The sequence below is a fragment of the Filobasidium floriforme genome, assembly GCF_021052385.1.
Source record: "Filobasidium floriforme strain CBS 6241 chromosome Unknown HD553scaffold_2, whole genome shotgun sequence".
Taxonomy (NCBI): domain Eukaryota; kingdom Fungi; phylum Basidiomycota; class Tremellomycetes; order Filobasidiales; family Filobasidiaceae; genus Filobasidium; species Filobasidium floriforme.
Window position 1 is genome coordinate 601,603 of NW_025763623.1, and position 22,874 is coordinate 624,476.

General features: G+C 53.4%; 7 protein-coding genes across 7 annotated transcripts; 4 read left to right on the plus strand and 3 right to left on the minus strand.

The window, feature by feature from the left end:
* The first annotated feature begins 121 nt into the window (after positions 1-121).
* HD553DRAFT_96515 (uncharacterized protein) lies at positions 122-3,106 on the plus strand. Its single transcript, XM_046184631.1, has 4 exons — positions 122-467; positions 532-2,237; positions 2,302-2,502; positions 2,887-3,106. Exons 1-4 carry the CDS (start codon positions 311-313, stop codon positions 3,004-3,006), a joined length of 2,184 nt encoding a protein of 727 aa, XP_046039610.1. The 5' UTR covers positions 122-310; the 3' UTR covers positions 3,007-3,106.
* A 2,778-nt stretch (positions 3,107-5,884) lies between these two features.
* HD553DRAFT_267734 (flavoprotein) lies at positions 5,885-6,992 on the plus strand (the record flags this gene model as incomplete). Its single annotated transcript, XM_046177540.1, has 6 exons — positions 5,885-6,148; positions 6,215-6,337; positions 6,396-6,434; positions 6,493-6,582; positions 6,643-6,817; positions 6,883-6,992. The coding sequence occupies 6 exons, from the start codon at positions 5,885-5,887 to the stop codon at positions 6,990-6,992; spliced, it is 801 nt and encodes a 266-aa protein (XP_046039611.1).
* Positions 6,993-8,212: 1,220 nt separating this feature from the next.
* HD553DRAFT_360351 (kinase-like domain-containing protein) lies at positions 8,213-10,545 on the minus strand. Its single transcript, XM_046183954.1, has 8 exons — positions 10,491-10,545; positions 10,143-10,425; positions 9,962-10,077; positions 9,779-9,900; positions 9,680-9,715; positions 9,557-9,610; positions 9,354-9,495; positions 8,213-9,290 (listed from the first exon to the last, which is right to left on the minus strand). The coding sequence occupies exons 1-8, from the start codon at positions 10,531-10,533 to the stop codon at positions 8,668-8,670; spliced, it is 1,419 nt and encodes a 472-aa protein (XP_046039612.1). The 5' UTR covers positions 10,534-10,545; the 3' UTR covers positions 8,213-8,667.
* Positions 10,546-11,780: 1,235 nt separating this feature from the next.
* On the plus strand, positions 11,781-12,697 carry HD553DRAFT_304270 (uncharacterized protein). Its single transcript, XM_046178983.1, has one exon. It carries the CDS (start codon positions 11,846-11,848, stop codon positions 12,206-12,208), a length of 363 nt encoding a protein of 120 aa, XP_046039613.1. The 5' UTR covers positions 11,781-11,845; the 3' UTR covers positions 12,209-12,697.
* Positions 12,698-13,239: 542 nt separating this feature from the next.
* HD553DRAFT_304271 (uncharacterized protein) lies at positions 13,240-14,929 on the plus strand. The gene is made up of 5 exons (XM_046178984.1): positions 13,240-13,485; positions 13,566-13,690; positions 13,786-14,475; positions 14,535-14,673; positions 14,759-14,929. Exons 1-5 carry the CDS (start codon positions 13,330-13,332, stop codon positions 14,849-14,851), a joined length of 1,203 nt encoding a protein of 400 aa, XP_046039614.1. The 5' UTR covers positions 13,240-13,329; the 3' UTR covers positions 14,852-14,929.
* Positions 14,930-14,968: 39 nt separating this feature from the next.
* On the minus strand, positions 14,969-16,502 carry HD553DRAFT_327699 (triose-phosphate transporter family-domain-containing protein; the record flags this gene model as incomplete). The annotated part of the gene is made up of 6 exons (XM_046181833.1): positions 14,969-15,270; positions 15,334-15,473; positions 15,547-15,982; positions 16,045-16,133; positions 16,193-16,378; positions 16,444-16,502. 6 exons carry the CDS (start codon positions 16,500-16,502, stop codon positions 14,969-14,971), a joined length of 1,212 nt encoding a protein of 403 aa, XP_046039615.1.
* A 1,075-nt stretch (positions 16,503-17,577) lies between these two features.
* Positions 17,578-19,089, minus strand: HD553DRAFT_267455 (uncharacterized protein; the record flags this gene model as incomplete). The annotated part of the gene is made up of 3 exons (XM_046177526.1): positions 17,578-17,755; positions 17,823-18,310; positions 18,376-19,089. Coding segments are annotated over 3 exons (1,380 nt in total), but the record flags the coding sequence as incomplete, so codon positions are not given.
* Between the last annotated feature and the right edge of the window lie 3,785 nt (positions 19,090-22,874).

Consider the following 22,874-nt stretch of genomic DNA (forward strand, 5'->3'; position numbering starts at 1 on the left):
TATCACGTGATTTAAATTACATCGCGTCGCGACGCGTCTCTCACTCGTCGCCATCGCCATCTTGTTCTCGGAGCTCTCGAAGGCTTTGTTTGGTCATTCTCATTTGTCCTCACCTCTATCCGCATGACAATCTGCAAGCTGTGATACTCTAGATATACCTTCACAGATCCTGAGCATCTAGCCTACAATCAAACAGGTCTGCTAGCTACTGGCCAGTGATCTTGAGATAGCATTCTTGAACCGATAACCTCGTACCCTACACCACGTCTTTAGCCTAAAAACGAAATCACGAAATCACGAAACTATCGTCATGACCGTATCAATACAACCTCCTATCAGCATAGAGAACGACGTCTTTACAGAGAACAGTGCTCAGTCCAATGGTGTTGTCAGGGGAGGAATCCTGCCACCACAGACGATGAAGGGCAAGGAACGGGCAAGCGATGTCGGAGATCACGTCTTTGCTGGTAAGATTTGGTTGGGGAACTAAGATATCCGGTTGCCAACGACTGATTCCTATCCTGTGTCCAGGCAAGAGCGTACGACCTACCGTCACCTTCAGTCCTCATCCAAGACACCATCCTTTTCGCTCCGATGCGAGGGTATCTACGTCTCTGCGCACGATTGGACGACAGAGCTCATACATCTATACACCAAAAGGGCCCGAGCCAGATCGAGCAGACGCCAACCCCGACCCCGAGTCTCCGACCCGCACGCCTCGACCAGGAGATACTCTACTCACCTCAGCTTCTACGCCAAAGTCCATTCTGAAACGAAATCGACAGATTCCTATCCGAGTTGCCGCAAGCGTCGAAGAGGGGACGAGGGGAAACGCCGAGGAACTGCGCCAGTCGGGCAGAAAGGCTCGACCGGTACTACAGGTCAGGGACAGTTTTGCGATCAACAAAGATCGAAGCAACCCTATTGGGAATGCTACCTCTAATACCCTTGCCGGAGTCAGCGCCGCTGGTAGTCAAGGCTTCCGCGACGCCGAAGTGCCTAGTTCCGATCATACCAATACTTCGGAGGACGACGCGAACAAACCGGGGCAAAGTCGAGATGACGAGGCTCCATCAGGAGACCGAGAAGAAGGTCAAGAGGGCAATGAGGATGCCAATCCGCTAGATGTCGAAATGGTACAACTCGTTTCCTCTCCTTCCTCGATCGATTCCCTGTTGGAGATCATCCTCAATGAGCTTGACGATCTGCTCGCAGTCGAAGACGCCTATTTGCTCCTCTTCGCTCGTCTGAAGAAATGCTTTGCGATCAACGAAGATACCGAAACCTTGGGACGAAGTGCAGAACAGCAGCAGGAACGGGAAGACATTCTGAGAAATGTCCGTTCGCACACCTCCGAAGTGTTTCGTGCTCTGACAAGAGATATCAAGCGCTTGGTACAGCCTGCTTCGAATGAGACGAGATTCCTGGGATCTTCGTCGCCCATTCCACACATGACCGATCCTCCCGCGACGCCTTCTCCGTCTCCGCAGGAAGCTGCGGGCTCGGACGACGAAGACACGCCTAAACCGCGACGTCAAGGCTATTCGGAAGCCGAAGTACGGGAGAGACGCGCCGCTGCTGGAGTTGGACAAGCGGCTTTGAAGGTTCTGTCGTTCATCGGATACCATCAAGAACTTCACGAACATTTTTCGGAAGCCGACTTGACCAGCCTCCTCTCTACCACTCTTGTCATCCCGGCAACACCGAAGTTGAACACGCCCAATTCCAAGCGGACATACGCGTTCGCCATCTACGTGCTCTCGCTCCTGCGAGTACCGAGCGCATGCTTGATCCCGATATCCGGCAAGATCCTTCAAGCGTTGCTTAACGCCACTGGTGAATTCGGCATGCAATTCTGGCGCGGCAGCCAAGCGAAAGACGGGCCAGCTGGTGGGAATGTCAAAGCCAAGATGGAGGGATATTCGGCAATTTGGAATGTTTGCCGCTACTACCCTTCGATCTTTCTACCGTATCACAAAGACCTCGTCCCAGAGATCATCAAGGGCATCGTCCATGGTAATCCTCAGGTCAGGGCACGAGCTTCCGCAGCAGCCGGTGGATTCGCTAAAGGCAAATTGATCTGGTTGCGCGAATCGCGAGCATCGCTCAGGGACATAGTCGAGGCAGGGCAGAGCGAAGACGAGTCCGATGAACAGTGGACTTCGAGACGGCTTGAAGCGGAAAAGCGATGGAAGGTGGCAAGAGACGTAGCCGCAGAATCTGAGGCGACGACGGTGGTAAGTCGATATAATACAACGTCAGGTTACAAAAGCAGTGCACTGACAAGCTTCTTTGCTATAGCAACAACTGAAACGTGGATCGAAAGCGCCTTACGGCCAAGAGGGCGTTCGCCGGATGGTCGTTTGGGACGAAGTGGAAAAAATGCTCACGCAGACCATGATCAACGACCCGCACTGGTCGTGCGCTTCTTGGGCATGTCTTGTGACCTTGCTGGGAGACGGCTACATCAACGACTCTCAACGTTACAAGTCCATGCAGCACATCATCCTTGTGAGTTGTGTGAAGGCGGAATAGTCGAGCACGACAGTACCTTCATGCTGACTGTGCCTGTATCTCTCCCAATCGTCAGGCTCCGCTGAGCAAGCACGACGCAGTACAACCGTCTGCCGGGCGAGTATGGCTGTCTCGGTTCGCTTACGACCACACTATCTACGCCATCTTCAATTACAAGAAACGATGTACGATCACCCAACAAGGCTTACCTATAACTAGTTACGATCTGGATTATTCCCTTGGAGACAAGATGCTGGGGGCGGCAATGTCGCTAGTCGCCGAGGCTTGGAAGCGCGAGAACGAGCTCGTCCGTCTCAAGGCCGATGCCACTATCATTACCAACACCGACCTCGAAGGAACTCAGCGGAGCACGTGGAAGCGATTGGACACCGAATCGAGTCAAACCTATTTGAAAGCCTGTGGATCAGAGGTAGTTGGTCTCGTGTTCGCGGCGGTCTCCGCCATTTTGGGCAACGCGCCCGATCGAAATGAAGCCGATGACACCATCCAAGCGGGTCGTGACACTCGACTCGATCAGTTATGGAAGACTATCGAACCAGTCCTGCAAAGCATGATGGCAGTGCGCGCCGTAGACTGGATCAAAATCGAGGCCCTGAAGATCTTCAGTGCTTTGACAAGTCCCGTTGCTCAGCAAGAACCGCCAATGAATACTTTGGATAGCCTGTTGCATTATGGCTTTCTCGAAGGCGAAATTGCCAATGTGGAAATCGCTCCGAAGGGACGCGAACAAGCGATCCTCGAACTGGCGCAAATGCTTGCCGAGAAACGGATCCAACCGGAACAGCTACCTCGACTGCCCGCCGGATGGATTGCCTCTAAGTTTCCATCCAGACTGGGCCCCATGTTTCGCCATGCTCTCAAGGGTCTTTACGGTTTACACGATGTTTCTGTGGTATCCGAACTGCTTGATCCTGCTCCTGAATTACCCGTAAGTCGATTCGGTCGAGGCTCCACTGACCGTTCTGTTGCTGAAGAATTATGTATGTCTTCTGCGAGCAGGCTCACCTGGGAGAGATCTGGTCCGGCATGCTACACGCCATCGCGCAAAGCCAGACAGGTGAGCACGGTCGGACGTTCTTAAACGGTCAAAGCATGCTGAACGGTCATTGTTCAGATTCTGCCTCTTATGGTCGCGCTTTGATCGAGGTTGTCGCCATCGTGATCGAAGTCTACGAAATGCAAACTACTTGTTACATCCCAGCAGGCTCGCTACCACTTGGATTTGACCGTTCCGAGAGGATCAGGTTAGCAGTTGTTCGCGACCTCATCTCCATCGCCGTGCACGTGTTGGGACACGAAGCCATGTCGACGTACAAGCTTTCTTTCGCTGAACTGGTAACCGATAACGGGTGGTCCGAAACCCGTCCTATACCAGCTGGAGCTGATGAGCAAGGGGGAACAAGCATAGTGGGCGCGCTTCTGCACAAGTTGATCAGCTGCTCACCTCTGGGTCTCTCTGGAGATGATCGGATCCAGGAAGTATATCTGGACATCATAGATCAACTCGCTGCGAGTCTGGAAGGAGGATCCGTGGCGAAGCGAGTCTTGGGCAATCTCACGAATACCCTAGCAACGTTTCATGATGGGATTCTGCCAGTGCGCAAAAGACTTTGGAAAACGCTCAGTAAGTATATCCACAATCGCTCGGTATGCGAGAAGCCGTCTCACCTGCAACATTTACGTGCCAGGCACGCGCTGGGTTTCGGTAATGAAGAAGTCCAAGGGGAGCTCCTCGTCGTCGAACAATACCTGTCGAATGCTTGTCGAGCTGCTGGTTCGACCGTACCGGTGCGTAAAACCTCCTGATCGCTGTCTACTCTTTCTGAACTTGATTGCGTGTAACAGTGAGACTTGGGGCACCGAGTTTGCGGCTGGGGACCAGGATGATCTCTTCGTTGTCTGGAAAGAACTACTTGGGGTGGCCATCGTCAGATCGACCTCGAAAGGGTTCAGCGCCTCAAGGGGTGTCTACGATCCTTTTGCAACGTTGATGCAGGAGATTCCCGTAGAGGCTGACGATTCAAGGTATGCTAGTTCAAGCGTGAATGCTTTGCGGCGACCGCTCTTGCTGACACTATGTTGTAAATAGGACTATTACCTCGCACATGCTGGCGGCCAGCGTCATCCTCCAGAATACCGAAGGAGAAGTCGATTCACCGGAACACCTTGCTATCTGGATGTCCAGCCTCGTTGCGTCAGCCTCCTGCTTGGCCATCGAAGCCTACAAGCTATATGCTTTGCCTTTAATGGGTTACATGATCTCCGAATTAGGGAACCGCCGAACAATGGAGACCGATATGGCCAACACAAACAGGCTCGCCTTGATTCGAGCGATTGATCATGGGCTGAGGGATCTGGACGCACATGTTGAGCTGGTTCCTCTCTGTCTAGACTTGCTTGACAAAGTTCAGACCGCCCTGGACAAGGGCTGGCTCACTTGGGAGATATCGACGGTCAAAGGTTGGAGCCCTGCCTTCAAGCCTCTCCTCTCGGCAGAAGATTTATCGCATAAGAGGCTGGCAAAGGATTTCTGGCATATCTGCTACGACAAACTCGGATCAGATTGTTTCCCGGAAGACCAGGCCGCACTCATCACTGAATCACTTGGCCTTACCGATCAGTTCGAAGACGACGAAGCCAAAGTCGATATCTCATTCGATCTCATGCAGGCAGCAGTAAGTCTTCGATACCGATAAAGCTTTGAGGGTCTAAGTGAGTTACTTACAAGAGTATGATAGGACTATGGCGACGAGGAAGCGAATGTGACCGCGTCGGCTGTGATTAATTCCGTTGACTATGAAGCCGATGTGTCCGCTTCGGTTCAACCCACCCAGATCACTTCAAAGCCATCGGCAGTCAAGCCGGAGCGAGGCGTGAAGCGAAAAGCGCAAGACGATCCTTCCGGCTCAAGTCGTCGTCTTCGTTCCCATGCCAGTCAGGAGCTTCCATCCAGTCCTGCAACCCAAAAAACTCGTAGACAAAAGAAAATTCGGCGCTCGCAATCGCAGGGGTTGGCAACCGACTCGCCCGCTTCCAACAAAAACAGACGCCTCAAGTCTACGCGGTCCTTGACGACTCCAGTACGAGATCCTTTGGAAGTGACGGATGGTGACTGTATCTACATACTGCCGACACCTCCAGAGAAGCGTGAAAAAAGGACGTCGCTTGGAACAAAAACTTCAAGCCAGGCCAATACTCCTACCAAGAAGGGTGCTGGAGCAGATGTAGACGTTGGAACACCGGCAGATGTAGTCGAAGTGGTAATACCTGTAGCTTCAGCCCCTGATGCTTTTGCTCGTGAGTCTCGAATACTGACAGTGATCTGAGTTCACCTATTGACGCGTTGTTTATGTGTGGTTGTAGTGCCTGCGAAAGATGTCTCCCCTACCGATGCACAACAAGGTATTTGGCAGTTTCCCGGTTGTCGTGCACAGCAGCGGGATCAGTGATCACTGATTATCGACCAAAACTGCAACTTCTGTGTCTAGCTGGAAACCGGGAGGGATTTTTGGCTAGCAAGCGTCGTGTCGCCGGCAAGATACACGTCTTGATCATCGCTACTGGTAGCGTAGCAAGCGTCAAGATCCCTCTTATGGTTGAGGCTCTTAGTGAGGTATGTGTCGTTCAGTGTCAGACTCGAAAGAGAGTGCGCGGGCTTATATCTGATTACCGCACACAGGACGATCGTGTCGAAGTGCAAGTCGTCGCAACGAAAACTGCCACGACCTTCTTTAAAGCGGAAGACGTGGAGCGTATGAGTGAGGGCCGCTGCCAAACTTGGACCGACGAACACGAGTGGAGCGTAAGTGCAAGCTTGGTGTCGACCCAGCGTATGTATGCTAACTAGGCGCGGAAATTAGTCTTGGAAACAAATGGGGGACCCAATCCTGCATATCGAGGTGAGCAATGATTTAATGCGGGATAGCGACCTTATCTGACATTCATGATCCCCCATAGTTGAGACGCTGGGCAGATATTGTCCTGGTGGCGCCTTGCGATGCGAACACTTTGGCCAAGATCGCAGGAGGTCTTTGCGATAATCTCGCTGTGAGTGACCTTCGAAGGGACGCCTCGACGTACCCTCGCTGACGGAAATACTGCCTCTAGACCTCCTTGCTGAGGGCGCTGACGCCAAAGACGCCGACATACGTGTTCCCCGCTATGAATACATGCATGTTTGAGCACCCCCTGACAGCCATGCACATCGCTACGATACGGGATGTCATCGGATACAAGGTGATGGGACCACAGATGGGCAAAAAACTAGCATGTGGAGATTCGGGTGAGCCCATTGCTGCAACATTACAGTAATACATACAACTGTACTGATTGCATAGCTCGATCTAGGCGCAGGCGCAATGACTGATTGGCGAGAGATCGTCGGTGTCGTAAAGGGACGAGCAGATGACATTATCGCGACGTATACTTCACGTCCTCTTGAGCAAAATACTGTATAATCGGCAAGTACGGAAAAGACGGACTACGCATAGGATTAAACGAACCCCTTGTAAGTACAAATCACGACCTATATACCTTGATATGAGCAACAACATGTATGATTGGACTGAGCATACCGCGTCAGACTACCGCTTGAAAACACCTCGGAAAAAGTTCTTGAAACGAGAATGATGCTGGGCATCTGCCTGTTTGTTCTTGCCATCGTCCTTGTGAGCAAACAGGGACAGGCCAGACTTGTTCTTCACACGCGAACTACCCCAGCCTTCTCCCTGCTGGAAAGACCATCGAGACTGCGTCAGCAGACCGTTTCCGTTTAGTCAGGCAGGAATGGCTTACATTGCGCATCACGCCGCCTTGCGCTTGCAATACCTCTTCATATGGGTCGTGGTGGTTCGACATCATCTTGTTCAGGTCGCCCGTCGAGCGATGAGATTTCAACTTCCGATCGAGACCGATGGCGGCTTTGCTGCTCGACCACAAGCCTGCCGACGGTACTAAAGGAGCAGGGCGCTTCAGGATAAGATCCCCAACTTCAGCTGCACCAACGGTACTTACTGCTTTCCGGAAGCTCTTGCTCGACTATCGGTTGGAATTGCATGCTTCGGAAGTTGGTTAGATCGGACCGCTGTCTTCGAAGGTTGTAAGAAGGTCCGGTTTCCATGCTCATACTGGGTCGATGGCTGGGTGTTTTGGGCCTTCCCGTATACTCTGCTGGCTGGTTGTCCCTGGCTAACTTGACGAAGTTGTCCACGCTTCGGCGATTGGTCAAGTTGCTCAACCGAGAAATGCTCCTTTCGAATTCTACGGGGGTCTTGCTTCGTGGGTGTTGGGCCTCTTCCAAAGCTACTCGGGCTTCCAGGACGATCTCTATTGACAGTATAGCGTAAGTTTGCTTCGTAATCTATAACGTCGATCAAGTACTCACGCTCGACGGATTTCACCCCTATCATGCGCGACATGCATTTGCGTCAGCTGGAGATGGCGCGAGACGATTTGGACGTTAGCCAAACTTACACGACGATATCTCGGTCAAACGCTCATCAAGAGCGGTGGAATCAAGGATCTCTCGAGAGCCTATTCTCGCTTTCTCATTAATACGGCATACCTAACAAGCGCACAGGCTCACCCTACGTACCTTGAACTTTGACCGTGGCGTCAGATACGACCTGTTGAACCTTAATCGCAGCAGGTTGCCACGTGTCGGGCATCTGATACTTTGCGCCCGAAGAAAGTGTTTCTGCCTCTTGCTTGTGAATCTGGCCGGTGGCTAAAGATAGCAAGATAAAGAATCAGATCCGGACAGCCTTAAGCTTTACAGATTTGACTGTGCTTACCTTGCGCGTCGAGCTCAGACGGTAAATCCACCTTTGGGGTATCAATGAGCGATCTAAGACAACCCTCACTGACGATCCGGGTATGACGGCGGTGCTGAGAAACACAACGATCCCTCTTGCCCGGAGCTAAAGTGGATTCCTGATTGTGCTGCTTGGTTTCGAAGCCGACATTCTCCAAGATGTGTCTGTCTTTGGATCGTAATGCCATTGCGGAAGCAGGCCTTCTTATCGTTTGCGGTTGAACAGCGCTATCTTCTTCGTCTGCAACACTGGCTTGTTTTCGCAGAACGTCTTTTTGCGCAAGTAAGACGTGTCAAGCGCGAGTCCTCAACGGTCGAGTCTACTTGAAAGACTTACCATAAGATCGAACCTTCTTGAGTTTTTGCTCCGCTGTAGAACGTTCCTGTGTAGAAGACTCTGTGGGTACCTCTGCCCTCCCGAGCGCCTCGATGGTAGACATTGCGTTGTTTCTCGAACGGCCAGAGGGTTGCTCCTGCGGTTCCTCAGGATCCATCGCAAAAGGTGGCGAGCGCTCACCTGAGCTGCTGACGACTGGCTCTGCATGCAAAGCTTTGGATTCTCTGGGATCTCTGTTTGGAGTGACAACCAAGATCTTTTCCGAAGCCTTCTGTTTCTGCGGGGTGAGCAGGTCGCTGGCGCGGATGGGTGCGTTCCGCGCAGGCGAGTGAGCGGCGTTTCCAAGTTCACTTCCAAATCTGTTGGCGTTTGTAAGCGCGACGTTCTCGGACTTGTCCCTTTTTGCAGGTTTGGCCTTTGGTTGAGGCTCCCTACGTCGTTTAGCCCTGTGATCGTGCTGACCTGTGGCAGTTCGGACGAATGGAGGGGTGCTCATGTGTTCAGAGCCGTACTGAGGTTGAAGAGCGACATGACGATGCGCCTGCGAGGCTGTCAACCGTTTGTGGTGGTCTGGACAGATCATCGCTTTCAAAAGACGCTCCATAGCTGAGACGTTATATCGCTTTAGCAAATACGCAACCCTTCATCAGCTAGAGCTTTTTGGCTTACAGTTTGACATCTGCCAATCCCCTAGCCATTCTCCGCGGAGAGTCCGTTCGTAATAGACGTTGAGCTGCTCTTGCGTGGAGAAATCTTCGCTGGCATGAGCTTCGAAGGGAGTCCTTGAGGCCAAGATTTCGAAGAATGTGATCTAGCAGTGACCCGGTCGGTCAGTCGAGATCAGCATGGATATGAACCATGCAGATACTTACGCCAAGTGCCCACACATCCGAAAGTCGTTCATCATGCCATTGACCGATCGCACGCTAGGATAAGAAGACGGCGAGGATCAGTCTCGATAGGATACCGTAGCATATCGACCGGGGCGCGCTCACAGGTGGATCGAGGTATTCAGGAGTTCCCCAGCTGATCTCGCTCCAGAACGGTACTTGACGGGATCCCGACTTGTGAGAGCTGACGGCGAGGCCGCTGACTTCAGTTGGCCCCCGGCCGTCGGTATTGGTAAGGTCCCATCTCTGGGCGAAGCCGAAGTCCACGAGGACGGGGATATCGCTGTGAGACAGGAGGATATTGGCCGGCTTGATATCGTTGTGGGCTGTATGTCTTATGATCAGCGCACTAATCCGACTCGACAGCTGGTTGACGGAAGCGCTTACTGATTCCGCGATCGTGCAGGTAGGCGATCGCGCTTGTAAGCTGGAGGAAATACGACCGGGCGGTTTCTTCAGGAATGCCCACTGGCATGAGATGGGAAAGGAATGGCATGGTGACGCTGCTCCGAGAGATCAAATTAGTATAGAGTCTAGTTAATGAGCGATTACCGGTCAGGGTACTGACATTGCATAGCTCGGAGTGATGATGAACGAGTCGAACCCGATGATACTGGGGTGCGGGTCCATCCTCAACGTTCTGATCACCTTCATCTCGCTCCAGAGCGCGCGAACTCGAGCCGCGGTGGTGGGTTCCTTCTTTCGGTGGACCAACTTGACCGCTACCTTTTCCATGTGATGCTGAGAGCGGATGGCAGCCCCGACAGGCGGGAACTTGTCGTCCTGTCGTCGGTGGAACGGATGGTATTCCAACTTGCGAGGTCTGACCGACCAGACCGACCCCCAGTTTCCTGCAGTCCCAAAAAACGTACGGTAAGCAAAAGTTCAGGGTTACGTCGCAACCTGGGCTGCTTACCAAATCCGATCTCCTGAATGAATTCGAACCTATCGGCGAGCATACGGTCGGACAACTGCGCGGATGCACTATCAGCGCACGATCGCATTCAGAGACGGGCTGTTTATGTCCAAACCCACCGACAAGACGTCGTTCATCTGTTCTCCCGTATCGTTCTTCCCCCTGCTCGATCTCCTAGCCCCGTCGTTTTCTCGATCGGCTACGACCCCACTGTCGTCCCCGCTCGTAGTCGTCCAACCGGTCTCGTTTCCATCCCGAGAAGTGCTAACATCTCCCGAGTTGTCAAACGAGCTATCGTTGACGTCGTCGATGTTCCGGGTCTCGACGTCGTGTCTCTTGGTAGGAGTATGGACGCGCTCCTTTTCCTGGAATTGGTGTCGGACCGGTTGGATCGGCTGGATGACCTCGATGGAATCTCGGAACGAGGTCTCGAGGCCTTGACCTTGTCCATGGCCGCCGTGCGACTCGGCATAAGAGATCTCGAAGCGCGAAACATCTGCATAAGCGATAGTCTCGTGCCCAACCTCTCGTAGCTCTTCCTCGGATTCGCAAGCCCTGGAGACGGTCAAGCTCAGATCGAGCGTGGTCTCCGATTCGGATGCAATCCGCTCGTCGGATCGTCGGGCAAGGTCGAAAACTTCTTGCGAGTCCGTTCCGACCGCCGACGTAGTAGGTCGAGGCGTCGCAGCGGTGATGGTTTGAAAACCCGTCCCTTCAACCCGGATTGGACTGACGACGGGTGTAGGGTCGAGCTGATAGAACCTTCCTTCCGGGATGTCGACTACGGTTCCGTTGCGCGTTTCACCTTGTCCGCGCTTGAGCGTAAAGACGGGTTCCCTCGGAGGTTCAGGCGCAGCTCGACGAAGATGAGCCTCTTCCAACGCCTTAATCCTCTCGTCGTTGGTCGAGTTGGAGGGATATCGAGAGTCGGGCTTCCTACCACCAGTCTCACCGGGTGCGACTGCAGCTCGACCGTGTCCAAGTTGAGCGCGTTGATAAGCCTGGTGAGCCCTAGCCTGCGCGTGTATCGGGGGGTACTCCTGTCCCATCGCGCGGGCATCGAGATCGTCGAACCCGCTCGACTTGGTCGGATTCCCAAACGACATGCCCGAATCCCGCTTGTCATTCCGAGGAATGGCATCTCTTCGCTGTTGACCTTCAGAGTTATTCTCCTTGTCGTCCCCCTTTCGGTCGTTCGAGGTAATCTTGGTCAAGACTTTCAACAAGTTAGGGTCATCCTTCGTGATATGCTTGGGCAAGGGAGCCGAGGGGATCAACAGTTTCGTACCAGGAGGATGAGGCGGGGTGAGTTTTAGGCGAAGTCGGAGCTTGGACTTGGGCTTGTGCAAGGTCTGATGAGGGAGGTTGTGAAGTCCCTCTCGTTCCTGCTGATCAGCGTTGTCCGTCATACGAACGGGAGCGGCTTCGAGTCCCGGGTTGTGAACATGAGAGATCTCTCGGGAATGACCTTGGTGGAAGGGCTGCTGCACCGCATTGACGATAGTCTGAGCGGCCGAGGTCGGTTGCAGAGCCGCTCGCGTCGTCACCGAATGGCCAGTGTTCTTGGGTTGCGAGACATCCCGGTGACTAGGAAGCCGGGCGTAAGGGTGTACTTGAACTTGAGAAGGGTACCGTCCAGGTTGGTTGGGGCGGTTCGAGAGGTTGGAAGGGTATCGAGGAGTAGCAGCGAGTTGAGGTTGTATGGGAGTCCCGTTTGAAGGGTACCTTTGGTCGGCGGGACGGTGTCGGCGGTCCGGGTTCGCCATTTCGTTGAGTTAATTGACTTGATCAAGCTCGAGGGGACATGAACAGGGGTGTTGAGGATGGAACGGGGATTGAGTAAACTAGTTCGAGTTGGGAAGGGTGTCGGTATTGGCGGTTTGCGTAAGGACGTTTGGCGATAAATTGAATTGAACAGGTAGTCGCTAGATGCTAGATGAGGGTGAGATTCGAGTGAATGTGTGTCGGTTGTCGTTGCCGGGCGTTGCGAAAGTCGTCAAAAGAGCGTGTTGTCGAGCCGAGAGAAGTGTGGTTGATGTCGTTCGATCGGGAGGTAGGATATGAAAGATATGCGATATATGCGAGGGGGATGGTGGTCGTCGAGTGTTGTTGTCGGTCAGTTGTTATGAGGGAAGGGACGGGGACGGGGGGGACGAATCCCAAAGGAAGCGCGTCGATGGTGTGTTTGTTGTTTGTTTACATCATCATCACGCTCCCTCTACCGATCGAGAGGGATATTGATGGATCAAGAAAGAAACAAGTAGATTGATCACTCAACTATCGAAAACAAAGCTCGTCCCTCCCTCTTCTGCCGCGATGTCTGATCGTGATCGCGTATCGCGTTGCTCCGATGTCTGATTCGCGTCGCATCTTGAAACACAATCATCGAGGGCTCGGCTTCCCGCCCACCGTAAGGATTGACGGCCGTGAATTAGTTGACCCTGCTATATGACTTGCACTAGACCACGAGGCCACGCTATTATATTCAAGAAGTCCGAGGTTCACTGGAAAATCGTCGAGCTCTAGCAAAGGCTGAGTGAGCCTAGAAATGATGGACCGACTGATGATGGCTTGATGATATCTGGATGATCATCATGAAACGCGTGGCGGGGACTGATGCGCTAGACAGATACTGATGCGCTTTGATTTGGCTCTTCACCCTTGACAAGGACTAAATGACGCGTTCGCGTTCAAACGCGTCTTCTCTAGTCTCTGTTGACAATGTGATGCCCGAGTGCTGCGTTCCCCTATTGAACCGGAAGCTTTGACCGGTCAAACGGTCGTTGACATTCAGCATTGTTCTGGATAGTATTTCTCCTCGATCTACAACGATTCCAACATGTCACGCCTTCATTCACTCTTGTCCTCGCTACCTCCCGACTTTCCTCCCTCGTCCCCGCTCTCCAAGCACGATCAACACCTCTCCTGTCCGATCTGCAAACAACCCTTTGAAGGTCCCGTCAGCATCGCCTGTGGACATTCGTTCTGTTCCAGGGCAAGTCGTCTTTGTGCCACTATCTCAAGCAGCCTACTCTTCCAAATGTTGTTGCTAAAACGAGCTCGTGTATGAGACAGTGTATTCGAGATGCGCTCCGGGCCAAGAACAAGACCTGTCCGACTTGCAAGGAACCGATGAAGGAGGGTGATATTCGACGTAATCGTCTGATCGAGGATCTCGTCGAGAGTTGGTTGACAACTAGGTGAGGGCCCGTCGTTCCCTTGTCAGATTCGAGAGAGATGGTTGTGTAATGCACGCTGACGGCATGTGGCTCTGTGTCGATATACTTCTGCTCAGACCTGAATTAGTAGAATGGTCTACAAGCCGGCTCAAACGAAAGCGCTCGACCGACGTGACATCTCCCTCGAAACGAGACCGCAAGCGCAGCACTGCGACCACTCTCGCCAGCTCTTCCGTATCCCGACTCTCCACCAAGCCTCCTCTTTCGACCTTCCGTTCGGTCGATGTGGAGGTAGTCGACCTGTTGGACGACAGCGAGGACGAGGAAGAGGAGAAACGCGTCGCTCAAGTCGTCGCGAGGGGTCCGATGGTCAGGAGCAGTTCCGACCGAGCCGGGTCGGGAGAAGCCGAAGTGGAAGATCAAGTTTTAGGAATTTTTTCTAGCTCTGATGCGGAACAAGAACTCCCTCGTCCTCGTTACGGGTCAGAGAAGGGAGAAAATGGAGAGGAGGTACCGATGCTAGGAAGTTCAAGGGCGGCGAAACAAAGACAGACGACCAAGACATCTTGGGAGAAGCTTTTCGCCGGGACGACCACTAACAACAATCCGAAAGCTACCACCTCGAACAGGAACGGACGCAGCAACAACGACGATCATGGGGAAGAGGCCAAACGGATAGTCAAGCCGAATTACCATCTGGCCAGTCAAAAGGAGTTGAGGAGGTTGTGCGAGAATTATGGGCTCAGTACGCATGGTGATAAGGGGGTCTTGTCGGAGCGTTTACAAATATGGATCTCCATGTTCAAGTGAGTCTGCTTCTCCTGTAGCGCTCGACGTGAACCTGACTCGTGGCTCTGTGCTTCAGTGCGAACCTCGACACGTCAAGCCCCAAGACCCTCAGAGCGCTGAGAGGCCAACTGGAGCGGGATGAGAAGGGCCGGATGAAAGACAAGTCGGATGCAGAGAAGGCCCGTGAGGAAATGAACTTGCGAGACGAGGTCGAAGTGAGTTCTGCTCTATCGCTAGTGTCGACGAGGCGTTGCTAACCTACCTTGGTCGTACTGTACGTGCGCGTGCTTGTCGTCACAGGGAGCCGAGACAGACGATGCAGTATTCCGGCGGCTGACACGAGAGATCAGGGAAAGGGATAGCAAGCTAACATCGGAAGGAAGCCTGGATTGACGACATATCGATGCGACATGACGCATCTCGGAAGGGATAATGTAACCCAGATTGACGCATGGTATAGTATGCAGAAAGACCCATCTATTCGTTACAAAGAGTGTCCAGTCGAAATCATCATGTCCGCCTCAACAATGCCTCGTCAAAATCGTCACTGGCCTTTGCCTTTCTTCGACCGCTGGAAGTCGAAGCACGTTCACGATGCTCGTCCTCATCCTCCTCCTCGTCTTCGTCCCCGAGCACGTACATCTCCCGGTTTTCTCGATGATGCCGTCTTTCGTCTGCGTCGCCGATGACGCCGTCTTCCGCCCCGACAAGAGGGACAAAACCGTCTTCTGCGTGCGCTGGGGAAGCCCCGTGCGATTCGGCCTCGCCGTGTACCGATTTGTGGTACTTGTGGTAGGAATACGTCGCGATACCTGCGTACGAAACGGCACTCGTCAGATAGGGCCCTCGATATCGTGCAATCCACTTCGACTCACCGCATATAGTGATAACCACCCCGACCTCGTTAAGCCGAGTCAACTGGTCGCCAAAGACCCACGAAGAGAGGGCGATGGTAGAGACCTCCTTGAAGATGCCGGCGATCGATAGCGGAACGATACCAGCCCGTTGTATGATGCTGAAACACGTCTCCCGGTCAGACCGCATAGCCGAAACAATAAAGTCTCTTGCGACGCGAGTTAGAAACTCACTAGTATTCGCTTGCGACCATGGCAAATGCCACTGCTCCAGGCAGTGTTATGAGCGCCATGGTTTGGATCGCCTTGAAGCCTTCAAAGTACGGGCCGGAAAACACTACAATCCAGCCTTCAAAAATAAGACTGACAATCGCCAGCGTGACGGCCATAACGGGAGCCAACCAGAAGATGGTAGCAAAGGGATTCGTCATTCCCATCTCCTTTTTATGCATCGCCAATTGAGTCAAGGCCCATCGAAGTCCGGCCATAGCGGAGGCGGTAAAGATCATGATGATTCCCGGGATAGACACGGTAGTCGCGTTGAATACCATGAGGAAGACTCCGACCGAGATGCACGAAATGACGAGGATGAGACGGATTGAGTAGGCTTCGAGTCGGAAGAGGAAGGCGAACATCAAGACGAAGATGAGCGTCGAGGATTTGCACATGGCTGTAGGGTGAAATCTAGTTGTTAGTACGTCGATAGGTCTATTCTCGAAGGACCTGACTGACTGTATAGCGTCAACGTGACTGTCTTCAGGCTCAAATTGGAAAGCCCAATGTCCAGCCCGGTCGTTATTGCTGTCGGAATCACCTTTGTGCTATGACCCGATATTTCGTCAGCGCATGGAATGACCTGACGGTCTTCCAGATGCCTTACGAATAATCGGATCTGTTCGGCTTCTCCTTGGGTCGGAGAGAGGGCCATATCCTTCGAATTGCAAAGGCCAATCCGAACTGAACGATTTGATGGATCATGGTGACGAACAAGGGGTAGGGGAAGTTGTAGTACTCGGGCGTGAACATCCACTTGTTGTAGACGGATAAGATGGTCGCAAAGATATACCTGGAACATGCACAACGCCCCGACATCAGCATCAGCGTACACATATTATCTCGTAACAGACGCACCACGACAGCACAAAAAGCCCAGTTATTGATGCATCCCGAATGTACGCCTTTTTCTTCATCCGGACTAGAGAGTCTTCGAGACCGTCCTGTTCGCCCAATTTTTCCAGCCCACCTCGAGCTCGTCCATATGTTCCCGACAATCTTGTCCCGTCTATCGATCCATGTGCATATCCATTTAGCGATCCTGATCCGCCAGTCCTACCGGTAGCCGCCCGTGCCGATCGATTTGACCAGCTTCCACCTCGGGAATGACTTCCTGTGTGAAGCATGTCGTCCTCCGAGCCGAATCCCACCTGAAGCGGTTGCGATTCCAAAGTCGCACGCTGCGGACGAGCCGTCTCCTACAAGACCGGCAAGCTTAGTTTGAATCAACGTGTGTGAACAGAAAACCAACCTGATATTTACTGTCGAACTTCGGGCTCTGCCATGGCAAGGCTCCTCCGGTGAACCTTCCAGGAAATCTAAATCCTGCCCGTTGACGGAGCTTCGCCCTTTGTGCATGATCAGCACTCGTCGGAAGGTAGGCGAGCTTCAAAGGTATGTCAGAGTCGATAGAGATTCCCTGAAGGCACGAGTGTGCTGTATCTCGGTCGGCTAGTTCAGAATAGTCTCGGCCCAAGAGTGGAATTAGATTGTCGGTACTCTGTTGCGATGTTGCTTGACGAGGTCGATTAGCAATTAGCGATCAGCTATCAGCTTGCTGGATCATGCTGGACGATTTCTACTGTAACAGATATCAGAGCGCAACTGTCAACATCCGAGCGAGGTCTCGAGATTCTAGGTGCGCTCGACCGTTCCTAGCATTTCTCGCGTCACGCTTGAATGTCAATCAGATAAAAAAGCTTGCGAACTGGTCAAGCCGGTCAATTGGTTAATAGCTCTGACTTTTAGTTGCATTAGTTGAAGTCGCTGGGCATACCCAGCTCATGCATAACGTGAGCTACATGGCGACTCGTTTCACAGAGAAGATTTACAACTGGTCGTAGGGTCTTTTCGCTGCAACGGACCGTTGCGCGACATGCTTGTTGATTGTGCTGTATTAGTGGAGTGTGTCTATTCGTTAGAGTATCGTAATCCTGTCCTGAACGACGGGGAGATATTTTTCCTTGAAGCGATCCAGGTAAACCGTGAGTGCTACATAGGAGCAGCACGATACAAGTCAGCATGCAGAAGGTCTAAAGATATCCCTATGACAACAGACTTACTCTCGGTTGGCCATGATTCAGCGACCCTCTCGATACTGCGCATCAGTTCGCCAGCAACCTTGAGGGCTTCAGAAGTGGACGAATCTTGACGATAAAGATCAATGGCACTATCGATGGTGAAAGGTGTCAGCGTCGAAATCGCAGACTTGACATCAAAAGCCTAGCCACACTTACGTATACGCTTGTGACATCAGGCTCCACACGAAATAACTTCGAGGTTCGATGAACGCAACGTCTTGCTTCTCTCCGATCCCACCTGGGGACATGAGGAATTGAGCGACGGCCGCCTGGCTCGAAAGCCACCGTTTAGCATACTCCTTCCCGACCTTTTTGCCGTTCTCCCCGAACATCTGCGGCAACATCCTGAAGTTGTCGGTCGCCAGGAGTCTCAAGTTCAAGAGCCAGTCGTTCGCCTGCCATTTCATCGAACTTCCGCCATCCATCTCGACCGAAAACATGGCCTTTTCGATTCGATCGGCTTCGCGCCATATCTCGGTCGCGAGAGCAAGCTTGTCCCCTGGGCTAAGAGATCCCGACCGTCTGACACGGTTGATATAGTGCCAAAGAAGTGTGACTCGGTTGAATAAAGCCCAGATTGTGGCCTTGGCAGATTCGGGGTCCGTGTCCACTAGCAAGACCTCGGCAGTAAAGAAAATGGCATACTTTGTACGTATGTGACTGATCAGCATTGAGCGAAGCTTAGGCAGGTTGAACACTTTGAACTCACGTTTTCAGGTTTGGTCATGTAAAGCTCGAGCGGTTGTTCACCAGTCATGTTCCTGAATTGACTGAGATGCCCAGCCATCGACGAAGCCGTCCAGACCATTCGTCGCATCTCGTCCTGGCGAATCTGACCGACACTCCACTCCACAGGCCAGGCAGGCTCTGGTGCCCACCTGCTGGTCACCTGTCCTTGAGGGCTGGAATCGGTCGAGCTGGTGTCCGCCTTGATGGGTCTCACAGGCAAGACGTCTTCAGAGTCGTTGGCCAGCAAGGGCAGCTGGTTGGGTATAAAGATTGAGGCTCTTTCGTCATTTACGTCCATTGCCAGCAGTTGGAAGCTTTGGATGATGGTGTCGAGGTTCTGTAAAGCGTTGGCGAATCGGTGTGATGCGTGATGGGTATGTGGATATGCTTCAAAGGCCGTCAAGATGAGAGCAGCCTGAGCCATCGTGGGATCCATGCTCTGCGAGATGATTGACTGCTGCAACATCGACTGAGCGGCGTCGGCATACACGAGCGCACGCTTGCGATCTGGTCCGCCTGGCTCCTCTCGTCCGGACTTGGCGAGCGTCGTGATAGAAAACATGGCCAGGATCAAGGAAGGTTGTATGCGCAAGCGCTCTTCCGGGTGGTGAAGCTGGGCGAGGAACAAAGACTTGTGGAAAAAGGAAAACCAGCTAAAGTTGAGTCCGAAGAAGTCGCGGACTTCGCGATGGATCGCTTGGAAACTGGACCCCACGTGGCGGAACCGGTAAATCAGTCTAGGCTGTTTCGCCTCGATTGGTTCTAAAAAGACGAGACTCACCCTTCTGCCGGATTGTTGCTAAAAAGACTCGTCATCCACATCCAATCACTGTCTCTCGCATAAGCATTGTCCGGAAGACGTTCCAACCGGAGGCTGGGTGTCATATTTCTCCTATGTTCGACTTGATCATCGCCACTCCCATTTGCGACCAGTTCGTTTTGGCTTCAAATGGTTTCAAATGCGATGAATGCGATGCATATAGATCAACAGCACATTCTAGGTGGATCCTTCAAGAGTTTTGAATACAACTCACCTCGACCGGGTGATCATCTCTGCCTGATTCATGATATCGTGATAACCCGAGACGAGGTCTCTCATCCCCATCTTGCTACCTCCGGAGGGCGAGGATGACACCGCCCAGCCTTCCGACCGGGTGCCATGTCCGGTCTCGTTGTTGTTCCCCATCTCTAAAACGCGCTTGGCTTCCTCATAGGTAAGCGGTGGTTCAGCTACCGGTAATGGTTGCCGATAAGGTAGTTGACCAGGATGTCCCGGCACCATCCCATGAGCATCAAGCCCAGGTTGGATGTTGGGGTTGTGATAGGGCGGTGCCGCAGTCGGATGGACCTGAACGTGATCCTCCCCTGACCATGGCATCCTCATCGAATGTGCTTGTTGTTGATGCATAGGCGGCATTCCATTCCAGTCCCCCATCTGCCCATGTCCGTTCACGTGCCCGTTCATGTCTGCTGGATGTCCGATGTACGGCTTCGGAGCGTATTGCGGTGGAAGATAACCAGGTGGGGGGACCGAGCCCCCAGTCATGCTAGGCGGCAACGACGAGTTGAGCCTGATCCCGCGCCCGTCGTTCGAATGCACCCCGACATCATCCCCACTCTTGCTCTCTCCCTCCCGAAGGACCTTTCCCGAATATCCCTTGTTCCAATAATCCTTGCCTTCTTTGTTCTCGCGGTTCTTGACCCTTCCACCGGGATTCTTGTCGGGGCCACGACGTTTGATCACGGCGTCGTAACAACACTCCAGCCCCTTTTTCACGCAAGAGATACAAGCCGGTCGCTGTCCGCCGCACTTGATCTTTCTCGAACGACTGTGATGCGAGCCAAACGGGAACGGGATGAAGCGAGGACGTGAGAGGTCAGCATTCGTTCTGCGAAGCCCTAATCAGTCGACCGTTCAACAGTCCGCCCACCCCAAGCTCACCATTTCGTACAGGCAACGAAGTGCGGCCCCGCGGGATCCTTGGTTTCTCGATCCGTGCTCGCTCCAGCGTTTTTGCGTTTCCTCGCGCTCGTCTCCCTGGCCGAGTCGGCTTCCTCTCTATCGCCCGCTGCAGGTCCTGGTCGTGGAGGCGAGATGGAGTGGGACTGAGATTGAGCCTGAGGCAACGAGTTTGTCAAATTCGGTTCGCCTGCCGGGGGTCCAGGCTCTTGTTGCGCCTCATGTGCCGGCTTCGTCACGTGCGAAGAGGTCGGTCGAGAATTGTAGTCGAGTGAATGGGTGAAGGGATGTTGAGCGTGCCCATTGTTATTCGGGTGATAGGAAGACGTAACAGGGGAGGTATTCGGTTGAGAACCATGTCGTGCGTGTTGTTGATTTTGCATGTGAGGTGGGAAATACGGTCCCGTGGATTCTTGGCGACGGTACGGATCCTGATTATGGTTGTACCCAAGTGGCTGTGCTTGGTTCTGGTTGTGCGTGGGGTACAAGGACGGTGTCTGGGAAGATCGAGCTCCAGATGGGTAGCCTCCAGGGGTCGGTCCATAAGCAGGATGATCAGTCAGAGGGTTCTCGAACCTCGGTCCCCCGTTCATCATCGGACTGGCGCTGTATTCCTGTTCGTGCGAGCCGTTTCTAAAACTTGGGTAGCCGCCGCTGTGACCGGTAGGAGTCGACTCGGGATGGAAAGTTTGCCGCGGCGGTGGACCCTGGTGCTGTTGCATGGCATGATGAGACGGGTAGACATCCTGTCGAGCATAGTTGGACGGCCCAGCCTGGTTCTGCTGGCTGGGCAGACCTTGAGGAGGATAGCCCGGCTGGACACCATAAGGCTGAGGATGATGGACAGGCTCGGTCTGTTGACGATGAGAAGCAGGCTGAGAGGGGTACCGCTGATAAGCAGAATGATGAAGATCCTGATCCACAGCTCGTCCAGACATCTGACCCCCGTTCTCTGCGACCCCACCGTGCTGGTCGAGGTATTGCTGGACCATGGCCATCATCCCCATCGGACCCATCGGCGGTGCAGCTCCAGAGTGTCCGTTCATTGGTCCAGTACCACTACCAAAGTTTGCACCTGTGGCATAGGCTTGACTTGCGCTACTTGAAACGGCTCCATCATGATGCGAGGGCATGGTGGATTCGCGTTGACGTTCGTGTGAAGAGGGTAGAGGATTTGGCTGGCCCCTGCCGCCTAGAGGATCTGGGCGATATTGCATCGAGCGATGGCGTAGGGTGCGAGGAAAACAAAACCCGATCAGAGGCTGGTTTCGTTCTTGACGCAAGACCGATTGGACGATTATGGATGGTCAGGCTGAGATGTCTCGTAAAAGAATCGTCGAAGTCGTCGAAGGTCGAAAGTCTCGGGTCCGGTGCGGGAGGTTTCTATCTCGGTCGGTCGAGGGAGGACAGGGAGAAATATCCAAGCGGCACGACGTTGACCTCTTGAAACGGTCGGCAGCCGATCTATAGGCGAGACGTGAGAACGACTGTAGAGATGAGATGGCTATAGTAGCTAGTACTAGTAGCTAATGGTCGAGGTTGGTGACATACATGACATATCGATGGGTGCGAGACGACTACTGTGGACGAGCTACGAGCTACGAGGTGGACCTTCTGGGACGCGGACCGAAGGGAAACGAGCGAAAAAAGAATCCGTCGACCATCTCTCGCAACTCGCTCGCTCCCTCGATCCCTCCTCCCCCCCTTACCGCGCTGCTTATCCCGCCGGATGCTCTGAGACTTCTGCGTCTCTCTCTCTCTCCCCTCCCCTCCCCTGCTCAAACCTGCCCCGCCCCGCCGAGCGATCTCATATCTACTCCCGTTCGCCTTTTCGTATCCCGGCACTTGTTTGCCCTCGATCGACACAGGTCGCCTAGGCGCACAGCGCACAGCGCAAACGAGGGATCAGATCCTTCGAGAGGCGCGAGAGGATCGCTCGGAATCCCTCAAAAGCCATGGTTCGTAGCACTACGGCGAGTTACGGAAAGCACAGGAGCACAGCGCACAGCCTGGTAGAGATTTCGCCGTACGACCTCGACCCTTTCAAAATATCGTATACGGTCTCTACGGTACCCAGCAGCCAGCAGCTAGCAGGCGGCCAGCATCAAGTCAAGGTCAGCCTCTCAAAGACCGCGACCGCGACAAATCGTCATCATCATCGTCATCGCGGCGACCCGCTTGGCCCGGGCGGCCACGGGAGGGAAACTGATCGTTTACCAGCTTTTGCTTCCGTCACTCTTGGATCAGGAGGCGACCACGCGTCCCGAACTTTATCTTGCCCACGTTCTCTACTGTTTCGATCTGTGCGCGTCGCCCTGTCGGCAGAGCGACTGCCCACGAAGATACGAAAACTCGTCGATGTTGCTCGTCGAGACGTGATTCTGAGACGTCGGCATGGACATGCCTGAGGCTCACAGTCTACCAGCAGGTACCGGTCATCGATTATTCTCACCGATGATCGGTGACTCGGTCGTACCTTGCTACGCTCACCGGTCGGCGCATCTCCCCTGGCGGCCGTC